General features: G+C 34.2%; 1 protein-coding gene across 4 annotated transcripts in view; it reads right to left on the bottom strand.

The window, feature by feature from the left end:
- Positions 1-55: 55 nt before the first annotated feature.
- Ppn (proteoglycan-like sulfated glycoprotein papilin) overlaps positions 56-11,997 on the bottom strand; it is a 79,022-nt gene continuing 67,080 nt past the window's right edge. The window contains exons 22-39 of one of the 4 annotated variants that reach the window (XM_018462826.1): positions 11,706-11,915; positions 10,980-11,378; positions 10,499-10,855; positions 10,091-10,267; positions 9,711-9,890; positions 7,374-7,544; positions 6,252-6,467; positions 6,004-6,174; positions 5,340-5,756; positions 4,874-5,086; positions 4,556-4,723; positions 3,672-3,911; positions 2,972-3,294; positions 2,671-2,821; positions 1,784-2,305; positions 1,071-1,226; positions 571-684; positions 56-457 (exon numbers count right to left, since the gene is read on the bottom strand). In XM_018462826.1, the coding sequence (XP_018318328.1) occupies positions 255-457; positions 571-684; positions 1,071-1,226; positions 1,784-2,305; positions 2,671-2,821; positions 2,972-3,294; positions 3,672-3,911; positions 4,556-4,723; positions 4,874-5,086; positions 5,340-5,756; positions 6,004-6,174; positions 6,252-6,467; positions 7,374-7,544; positions 9,711-9,890; positions 10,091-10,267; positions 10,499-10,855; positions 10,980-11,378; positions 11,706-11,915 (4,388 nt within the window). In that variant the 3' untranslated portion in view covers positions 56-254. The remainder of the gene's footprint in view (positions 458-570; positions 685-1,070; positions 1,227-1,783; positions 2,306-2,670; positions 2,822-2,971; positions 3,295-3,671; positions 3,912-4,555; positions 4,724-4,873; positions 5,087-5,339; positions 5,757-6,003; positions 6,175-6,251; positions 6,468-7,373; positions 7,545-9,710; positions 9,891-10,090; positions 10,268-10,498; positions 10,856-10,979; positions 11,379-11,705; positions 11,916-11,997) is intronic. The other 3 variants (XM_018462828.1, XM_018462827.1, XM_018462829.1) reach the window with 3 other exon arrangements.

Genomic DNA, 11,997 nt, shown 5'->3' on the forward strand with positions numbered 1-11,997 from the left:
TATATATATATATATACATATACAAATATCGTATACATATACATATTATACCTATGTATAAACGCTCTAAGACTTTGGCAGTGATTTAATAAATCGATTATCCGGCACGTCCGATAAGAGCAGGTACGCGCAATTTCTTTCTCATTTTTTTTCTATTGCGAATCCCGCCGGCTACGATCCAGAATCGATATTTAGTATTATTTACCTACGTGCTATCACGTATGTCGGAAATATCGAAAAGTCAATTTGATGTCTTATACAAGCATTCGCGGAATAAATCTCCTTCTTCTTCTCGAATTATCGATATAAGGTCCTCTTGCTGGTAACTGGCCGGCCTCTGTGCATGATCGGCAGCAAAACTTTGCATAGTATTTGTGTGTACAATACTTGGCTGCAACAATAAGTTCGCAGTTGGCGAAAAACGTGTTATCTTGGCAATGGGGATGAATAAAGATACCTGAAAAAAATCAATCATATTAATGAAACGTATATTGAATTGTTTGCATGGAGGAATATGTGTATAAAGAAAGTGTGTACATATCGATGATATGAATCAAAGTCTGCACTCACCAGCTACACGTATATCAACATTATCAGAATCCGAAGAGAATTCATTGGCTGCTTCGCATCGATATCGGCCAGAGTTCTCTCGACTTGCATCGCTAATGATAAGTCGATTGAGTTCTGCAAATAAAAATATATAATATATAATATATAATTTTTATTATTAAATCTGTAATATATTTGCAAAGAAACAGTTGCTTTATAACGCTTTTTAGGCTTTCATGAATATCTTCAAAGATACCAGAAAGTTTGCGGGTTATCGCCGTGTTTTCATCCATTGCTAATGCCAACGTTTCATGAACCTTGCCGTTCACTTCATCAGAACGAGGAGCACACTGATACTATAAACTGCTCCTCCGGAGAACACCCTTTACGTATAGACGCTGTCACGAAATATTGACAGTAGCAGTGGATGAAAACACGGCGATAACCTGCAAATCTTCTGGTATCTTTGAAAATAGTTGCTTTTTATAAAAAGGTATCGACATTAAGACTTATGACTTTACCAGAAATCTTTATTCGATTATTGGTTCGAATAAGTTCATCGTCCTTATACCAGAGTACACGTGGGATCGGATAACCATCGACGATGCAAGCGATGCTTATGTCACTGCCTTCAGGGAATTGTGATTGTCCTGCTGATACATTGACTTTGACCGGCACTGTGTGATAAGAAATTGAGACATAAGGTTTATTAATATTCTCAAAGCAGTAAAAACTTTTTATTCAATAAATATTAAGAAATTATTTTCTCTCAATAAGAGAATGTATAAAATCTTCCTTTGGAATACTTTTACATCGATCATTCTCATATTTCCTTGTAATGATAGAGAGATACATTGTTAATCATATTAAATTCTTAGAATACACGTGAAATAGTCAATAAGCAAGAATTGTCTTAACGCAGCTTTAGTCTTATAATACAATGCGATGTAAATTTTCATATTAGGCGTGCATGCAGAAAAAAGAAATTAATTAAGACGAATTTAATTACATCGTTATATTGTGACCAGTAGTGCGGAGTAGGACATTCTGGAGAAACTTTATTTGAAAGACAAGATACAATGAAAAATAAATCTTTCATCCATGCACGTGAAAACTTTATGGGAAGTTTAAAGCAAGAAATTTCTGAGAAAGAAGTAACTAACAAATTAATTTAATCACAATCATTGGTGTAACGTAGCTAGACACATAAGTATCAGCCATCACTTAGCCTCACCTTTGAACTTGGCGCTACTGAGCTCAGTGGTAGTGATTTCAAGAGGAACAACGCGAGGAATGTGAGGTGGTTTCGAGGAATAGACGGGAGCGTAGGTTTGATGTTCTGGAGGAGACTGCGTTCTGGTAGGCCTGTAAGGATACTGTGGTTTTTCAGTAGTGGGTCTCTTTGGTGGTTGGACAAGATATTTGGTGTACTCTTCGTGTTCAGATTTAACATTGTAGACAGGTCCGACTGCTTGCAAGGTTGTCGACCAAGAGGCCGGTGTACCGATGCCATTAAACGCCTGGCAAGTATAAATGCCGAGGCTGGTTAGAGTTACCGAGCGTATCAAGAGAGTATAATCGGTATCTTGCTCGTAATTGTCCGAAAATAGAGGTAACATTTGGTCGCCACGCCACCAAGTGACAAATGGCCTCGGCCATCCCATAGCATAACAATGCAGAGTTATCGGCGAGTTCATCGTCACCGTTATACGAGTATCGGGCTCTCCGATGATAGCGACGGGAAGTTCACTTGGTTCTAAAGAATGCAGAAAAGAGGCATGCACGATGCTTAGAAATGTTAATTGCACCATCACCACGAAAATCGCAATTTAATTGATATCCAACTAGTACTACGTGACATTATTAAATTCATTTCATTTCATGCCAGCCCAAATGCATTTCTCTAAAACGTAAATCCACAATCGATATCTTAGTAAACGTATTTGATATTAGTATTAAGGGAAAATGGAAAAATCTATGTTATTCTAATATTCGAATGCATTTCATAAGACATTTATAACAAAGTAGTGCCAAAATCCCATGGTTGATCCATGATATTCTATTGGAAGTTAATATTGAGCAAAGATCATTCTTTGTGAAATAAATGGATTTTCTATGTACCTGTGACGTCTAATTGATACTCCGCCCTCACCGGTGGCCCTAAACCATTATCAGCGGTACATACGTAAGTACCTCTATCGTAAGTATATAAATTAATGATCTGAAGAGATCCATCAAGTAGTATACGCCGTCTTTTCTCTGAAGGCCCAATCTAAAACCGATATTCACAAAATATTTTTAAATTCTTCAGAAGATTATGAGAAATAGTTGTTCAATTATAATTATGTATTTGTCATATTTTTTTCGAATATAAATTATGTGTTTGTTTCGCTCATTCGAAATACACAGTAACATAATTTACCAATGTAGTATCTTTTCTCCACGTGATGATTGGTCTGGGAGTTCCTAGTGCGACGCATTTCAATGTAACATAGCCACCTTCTTGCGCGCTGACATGAGGTTCTTCGGATTGTTGAATCATCGCAGGTTCACCACCATATTGTGGCGGGATAACGGTAGGCCATGATGTTGTCGTTAAAATTTCTTCTGGTGCGGGTTCCAGACAGGATGTGCCGCAACCACTGTTACAACATTTCCATTCTACAGGACAGTCCGCATCCGTGACACATTCTTGTTCACATCTTGTGCTGTTTGATACTTTTGGGCAACGACCGGGTTTAACGACTGCAATATTATACACATACACACACATATATATATATATATATACACTTATTTATTTACAGACAAATTCATAGGGAGATGACTAAGTTTAATATAAAAGTATATTGTTAAAAATATATTTCTCTATATAAGTGATGATAACAATTTAACTGTCTTTCTCTCTCGCTCTCTCTATATACACACATATATATATATATCTTTAACATGCGCCGCTGTCCACATGTCGCTTATTGCGCAAATAAATTTTTTTCTTAGATGTATATATATATTACGATTGTTGCTAATTTATACGATCGTACAAAGAATTATTCAAGAATTGATATGACAAAAAAGATTTAGAAATAAAATAAAAATTTTAAGATACATAAGTTGCTTACTTGACTGACAAACGCCTTTGTATTCCGTGCCATCTTGCGTAGCGACTAGCGTAATGGCGCAACGATTACTCTCAGGACAAATTTTTGTTCTACAAGGATCGACACAACGACAGCGTTCGCAATCCTGTGAATCCACGTACTGTTCCTTACCGTACGGACAACGGATAATATTACACTCTTCCTTGGCCTCCGCGCATTGATCTTTCGTATCCTTTGAATCCACATCAATTTCGTTACTCGCTGTAATTATAAGAAATTGAAAAATTTTATTTTCTCGAGCTGCAAGCGTAATTCTAATATAAGAAAAGAAATAATAGCTATTGACACACTTGCTGCATAGAAATACGATTAGCATCCAGTGAAGGAGAGAAATACAAGCAGTACAATATACTTCAAATTTTCGTATACTTTAAAAAATTTTCTATGTTTCCAATTTTACTATTTGCGTTGAATGTCAGATACGTAAAAATTATTAAAAAGTTATTATGTTTTATTTGCGATTGTATTTTGTAGAAGAAAAATTTACATATATAATTTTATCTCATCCACGTTTATGTCTGATTGTAAATTTAATTACAATGGAAGAATTTTTAAATGTCTAAATTTTTAAATATATTTTAAACGATACAAATGCATTTTAATCGTATGTTAATCAAAGGATTGAGGGATAGAGAAAACAAAATATCGCGTGAACAAAATGGCTGAAAAAGTGGGAGAAAAGCCTTTAAACATATAGAAATACGTAAGGAAACGGAAATCGTATATAAATATGTACGTTTATAAAAAGCAATTGCTGTACAGTGTAGAGCATAGCTGAGTGGCAATATCTGTAATAATAAAAAGAAAGTAATAAACTCATTAACGATCTTTTATCCTAAACTTACTCCTAAGGCAAGTGTTAATGCAAGATTCGAAAGTCTTGAATCTGTTGCGATTGCCACCACATCCGGTATAAATAAACGCCCGGCACGTTTGGTGTTCCTCGTCGAAATAGAATCGTTTTGTGGCACCGGACGTGCAAGATCCACTATCAACTGGTTCTTTACAGATCGCTGTATCATTATTATAAACACTATTATACAATCTATCTATTTTAAACTAGTATAAAAATTCTACAAAAATATGATTAGAAAAATTAACAGTTTGAAAATACTGTTTGAGAGGAAACGAAAAAAGAGATAATGGTATAAATATATACGCACATAAATTTAAAACACTGGTGTCATTTCCGGGAGGTACAGGCTCTTCATGATGTATGCAAATAGACTCGCATTCAGAGATCGTACTGAACCTGTTAGCGTTACCGTCGCATCCACCGTAAATGAATTCACGGCAGGCATGTAAACCTGGTTCATAATAATATTTGCGGAAAGCACCTCTGCATGGGCCGGAGTCCACAGCGAGATTACACATATCTAAAAAGAGAACATTAATCTAATAAATCTCATTTTAATTATATTAAATAATCTTTTTAAAGAAATTCAGTGAAAAGTCTAATAAAAAAGTTAAAAAAGTTGAGACAATTACTAATAGCTTTAAACTCAAATCTTTAGAAGTTGATCTTTTGTTAATCGCTTAATGTGATTTAATAGTTTATTTGATGCCTATGTAGATTTTATTACAAAGTGGCAAGGAAACAATGTAAATTATATTAGAACTCGTTATAACCTTGTCTGTGAAATCTTCCGCAGAGTCGCTCGCATTGTTCTTCGGTTTGAAATCTATTAGCATTTCCACCACATCCGCCATAAATAAACGCCTGACATATTTGATGTTGGGCATCGTAATAATACGCGGTGATACTGTCACTACAATCGCCAGAATCGACTGACGCCAAGCAAATCGCACTCTTTGATTCTCCAGTCGGCGAAGTTATCGTGGCTAATGTTGGAGTAATCACCGGTGTAACCGCAGCCATTTGCCGTCTACATTTTTTCTCGCAAGATTCCCTATCTTGGAAGCGATTTTTGTTGCCTTGACAGCCGCTATACTCGAACTCGTAGCAAGAATCAGTGCGCTTGTCATAGTAGAATTGCTTTACGAAACCATCACAAGGACCGATCACTTCTGGTAGGGTGCAAGGATCTGAAATTTTCATAATTTTCTTTGGATAGTTGCAATACTTTTTGAGTTTTTTGTAATATGTAAATCAAATCAAAGTATTAAATAATTTTTTTTCTGTAATTAAATAATTTTATTTTACATGCTCCAGGTTTTTGTAATTTTTATAACAAGTATAATTTTTGGAACTTTGATTTTTTCATGTACCTACATACATTCTTATATTTTGCAGCTTTTTACGTTTTTATATACAGCTTATATATATATGTACCTTGAACTTCTCCGCAGCGATATTCGCATTCTTCGCGAGTATTGAAATTATTGCCGTTACTCTGACAGCCGCCGTATCGGAATTGTTTGCAAACACCATCACGACTATCGTAAAACCATTTTACTTGATTTTCGGAGCACGGACCGTGTTCGTCGAGTAAGAAACAGAATTCTAGAATATGTAAAAGTAATGAATAGTAGTGAATGTTGTTACTTTCGAATAATTTTTCAAGCTGTTAGAAACGTTACCTAGCTGGAATTCGACTTGTCCTGGTGGTGGCGGAGTGGTGATAACCGCTACACATCTATTGATGCAGTCATGTTCGGTTATGAAATTATTCTCATTCCCGCCGCATCCACCGTAATAAAACTGTCGACAGTGTTGCTCATAGGAATCGTAGTACCATCGTTGAGTGTAATTATGGCATTCTCCCAGAAGAGCGGGTAGGAGACAGATATCTTGCTCTGTATTCAACATGAATTTAAAAATTGTACTACATACTATATATATATATATATATGTATATATATGTATATGTTATTGCTTGTTAGAAAGTTTTCTAATTGATAGAAATCGTATAAAGAGAGAGAGAGAGATCGAAAAATTATTAAGAAATCTTACTTTCTTTATTAATACTTTTAATAATATTATGTGTTAATTAATATAGTGATAACAAATTTCGAAAGTTATGATATATAAATTTTTATATTACAGAATTTGAGAAAAATAAACAGAAAAAGAAAAATTGAAATAAGTATTTATATTTTATTTTTTTGTATAATTTTTTTCAAAATTATTATGAAATCTTACTTTCTTTATTAATACTTTTAATAATATTATGTGTTAATTAATATAGTGATAACAAATTTCGAAAGTTATGATATATAAATTTTTATATTACAGAATTTGAGAAAAATAAACAGAAAAAGAAAATTTGAAATAAGTATTTATATTTTATTTTTTTGTATAATTTTTTTCTACATATTAAAAAAGTTGTAATGTGTGCTATATATAATATAATATTACATATCATAAGCAACTAAATATAAACCTTTTTCAATTAATTTATAATTAAATTAAATGGAACTTTTTTTGTTTGTATACAATGCAAAAAAGGATAGTTTGTACCCAAGCAGCACAATTCATTGGCGAAACATTGGTTAAACGTTGGCATACATTGGCCTATGTTGGGCCAATGTTACGCCAATGAATTGTGCTACTAGGGTAGTGTTAATATAATAAAAAATGCAGAAAGAATAAGCGCTTTTACAAATATAATAACATTTGAAATAGAAAAAGTGTTGGAGAGGAAGAGAGAGAGAGAGGGGGGGGGGAGAGGGATATAAATATTAAGGGTAATAAAGTCTTACCAATTTTAGGCGGACAATCAGACTCGCATGCGTCTCTAGATTCAAAATTATTTTTATTGCCATTACAGCCAGTGTAATAGAATGGCATGCAGCGATTCTCCGATTGATCAAAATACCATCGAGATTGCTTCTCTATGCATGTACCCTCCGCCCGCGGCAACGTGCAAATATCTGTTAATCGTATTAATTATTATGTCATGCAGAGTTAGATGAGATATTAATCAATCCTATTCCAATTCCAGTTATTTCATTATTATACTTGTCGTTAGTTAAAAAATTTTTATTCCTACTGTTAGCCAAATTGCTCAGCTGCTACTTAACAGCTGTATGAATATGCACACTCAATTTAAGTAAATAATTTATAAGAACCTAAATTTATATACTAATTCCTTTTCTGTCACTGCCATATATTAATGCTAGAAGGTGATATATAAATATTATAATGTACACATATGCATACGCGCGCACATGCGCGTCTTAGACACATACAAACAAAGTATGTATATATGTTTTTTATAAAATTATTATATAATTAAAAATTTATAGAATAAAATATTATAATAAATATAGATAAATAATTTGCAAAATATTACAATTCTCTCTAATTGACTACAATCGGGTTTATATCAAGTGTCCAATGTTGCGAAAAGATTTTAATTTTAACATTAAATATATAAAATACAGTATGATATTTTACGTTAATCCTATTGTAAGAAAGATTAAAGAATTTATATTTTTATATTGTGTTGGGCGAGATTACGAGCAAGTGAAAGCGTGTATACAGATCAAAAAAACTGTGTAGCGCGCGATTGTGAAAATAACGTGATTATGTTATTCTAGTCTCGTATTGTGCTGCTAACATGTAATAGCTGGTAAACGACTCATTGGGTACATTCAGTACTACAACCGCTCACTGAGCACTCATCAATGAGTTCTTGCATCTGATTGATATATTCCGTTAGATCTAAAAATATAGGCCAAACAGGTACAAGAGACCGCTCAGTGAGCGGTCGTAGTACTGATGAATGCACCCATAGTCAACTTTGCATTAAACATTATTTTCGGTTACCATCACCTAAGAGCTAAATTTGTTCAAAAAAAAAAAAGGAAGAAAACAACGCTTTCTCAAAATTGAGCAAAAGTATTGTTTTCTTGTCACTGTGCATGATGTTACCACGAAGCAATTAAGCTCTTTTTCATTGCTGTCTATACCTTGTGAAGGACAACGCTGCTGGCAGGCAGCAAGAGTACGGAATCTATTGGCATTGCCTTTACAACCACCGTAAACAAATTGGCTACAAGTGACACGTTCGATATCGTAATACCAGCGTAATGCCGAACCCGGACAGGGTCCGGGATCTCTCTTCAAGGTGCATACATCAGACAGTTTTACTGTAAAAGTTCGTCCATCTATGCAATCAAGTCGATGAAGAACGACTAGAGAAACGATTACGAGTAATATCGGTGGCAAATGAATTTTGAATAAGCCCAACATATTTACAAAAGTACTACTATTCATTATTGATAAATTTATGCTTCACTTATCTGCTGAATAATCTCATAGTGTGCTTTTATTATACTTTTCAGTAAAAAATGTAAATGTTATATTATTGTAAATATTAAATTGTAATACTATTTAAATTTTACCTCACAAATTTCTTTTATATTATATAAAATGACGATTCTTTAATTTTGATAAATTTTTATATCCGATGTCTAACTATATGTGGATATATAAAAGTTAAATACTTATATGAGTATTTAACTAATATATAATACTTATATGAATATTTAACTATAACTAAATAAGTTATATGTATATATATATATAAAATTAATCAAATTTATACAATGGATTTAACTTATTAGATTAAAAAATTTAATAAAGTCGATAGTCATTATTAGAACCCGGATTATCCGCCGATCGACGTACCGATTCGAGTTGACCGTAGCACGTTCCTCACAATTCTCCCCACTGACACTCGCCCGAAGCCGTGGCGAGCGACAGAGCGATGGCACTTGGGGGATGAGGTGTAGTGGGGAGAGCTAGCTACGGTTGATGCGATCTCAGAACTTTAATCCGGGCTCTAGTCATTATTGTCAGAAATATTAAATCGATAAAAATATCAGTACTAACATTTCATATAATTTTAAAAACATTAATTAAACAAATTTGAAATAAATTTTGAAAGAATAATAATTGTATAATATCTCGTCTGATTAAAGTAATTTCAAATCATATTTTCAGACGAATGTCATAGATAATTTTTGTATGTAAAATACATGAAATTTTAATGCTTATATAAAAAGCGATAACAATACATAAATAAAACGAACCTTTCCTTCGACCTGGCTGTAAGCATTGTTGGTGGCAAGCGATTTCTGTCGGGAAGTTGTTGTCATTCGCTTTGCAACCACCGTATATGAATTGTTCGCAAGTTTGCGATTCTTGGTTGAAGTACCATTTTGTGAAATTGCCTGCGCAAGGACCTGCTTCTTTCGGCTGATCGCAAGGATCTGTAGGTAAAGTTTAAATAAGAAACTTACAACTGTCAATTTGGTTGGTTCATGAATTTTCTCAAGTGCAATATATATTTTATTTATTATTCGATTAAATTCAGTGTATAATGTAAGATTTTTTGAAAGACGTATTTATACAGGAGGGCAAAATAAATTAAATGAAAATATATATATATATATTATTAATCATTGATTACCGATGTCGTTCGGTGTGACACAAAGTTCTTCACACTCTTCTCTTGTTTTAAACTTGTTAGCATTGCCGAGGCAACCACCATAGACGAACTGACCGCATTGCTTTCTGCCAGCATCATAATACCATGTTGGATGATATCCTTCGCAAGGACCAGAGATTTTTGGCAAAAAGCAAGCAGCTGCAAAATAAAATTTGTTGTTGAATGTTTGAATCTAGAATTTTGATGTTTTAAAATTTAAATAGATTTAACTGGCTCGTTGTGTATAGAATTGGTTTCAAATCTAAATTCTATAAAGTGAAAAATATTGTATATTTAATTCTAATTTTATATTGCAAAAAAACGCAATATATATATGTATATGTATAACAATTAATTATTGTGTAAAATACTATATTTAAATAGAGTTACCTTTTCCTCTTGGTTGAACGCAAACTTCTTTACATTCTTCCTGTGTTTTAAACCGATTTTCGTTACCCTCGCAGCCTCCGTACCAAAATCTTGAACAACCACCGTAATCGGTATCATAGAACCACTTGACTGTAAAATCTCGACAAGAGCCTCTGTCTTTCTTCAAACCACATGCGGCACCGGGCACCGAAGGTATTGTGATACAACCTTCAAAGTTCTCCCCTTGAGCTTCCTCAATTCCGTCCGGGCAGCATCCATATTGCGATGCGTCGCAGGTGCAGCCCGCAAAATTTGATCCTTTAGCTGGCGTTCTACCATCTGAACAACATTTATATTCCATATTTTCGCATCCACAACCTGTAAACGTTACAAAATGTACGTAATTTTCTGCTCTTCTTATGCTTGAATTACTCTCAACACTTGGATTTTACCATATTTTTTACTTGGATGTACCATATTTTTATGTCGATCGTGGAATTACCTTGACCATGAGAGCCCTTGGCAATAGTAATACCATCGGGACAACATCCAAATTGGTAAGTGTAACATGGGCATCCCTCGAAATTGTATCCGCTGGCGGGAGTAAATCGATTCGGGCAACAACCATAAGGTGTATATAGACAGCCACAGCCCTCATTATTTAGTCCACGCGCTACCGTCGAATTATCCGGGCAACAACCGAATCTCGTGTATTGGCAGCCACAGCCGTAGAAGTTTGGCCCACGAGCTGGCAGACTGTTATCCGGACAGCACTTGTATAGTGTCGATAAGCAGCAACCTTCGTTGTTCAGTCCATGTGCTGGTGTTATTCCATCCTCGCAGCATCCGTAAACACTGTCGTGACATGGCATGCGACAACCATAGTTGTCCGGTCCGAGAGCTGTGGAAATAATCACAGGCGATGAAAGCATGTATAATGAAGATAGTTTAGAATAGTTAACCAATTTGTTTCGATTATCTATTTGATCAATTAATAACACGTATGATGGAATCACCAATAACACACACACACACACACACACAACATTATATAAAATATTATTTTCCAATTAATGGATCCAAATATTATGTTCCAAATATATTAACAGGTATATAATGTTAAATTAATATCTTTTCCGATTCAACAAATTTTGTGAATAATTCTTACAAAATTTGTGTTAATTATAATTTATTATTACGATTTATTGTAATAATTTATGTAACTAACCCGCGAAAATTCCATCAAAACAGCATCCAAAGTAGGACGCGCTGCAATTTTCGGTATTAATGACACCGCAACCCTCAAAGTTGGCACCATTTGCAATGGTAATACCATCAGGACAGCAACCATAAGTGGTGTTTGCACAATCTTCGGGTGAAACAGGTTGTGTTGTTATTTCATATACCTCCGTTTCAGAAGTGACTTCTTCCTCGCAACCTTATCACAACGTATGTCATTACTTAAAACATTCGAAAATATGTATTACACACACACACACACACACACACACACACACACA

Source organism: Mycetomoellerius zeteki, unplaced genomic scaffold (genome assembly GCF_001594055.1).
Source record: "Mycetomoellerius zeteki isolate Tzet28-1 unplaced genomic scaffold, Tzet1.0 scaffold146, whole genome shotgun sequence".
NCBI lineage: Eukaryota > Metazoa > Arthropoda > Insecta > Hymenoptera > Formicidae > Mycetomoellerius > Mycetomoellerius zeteki.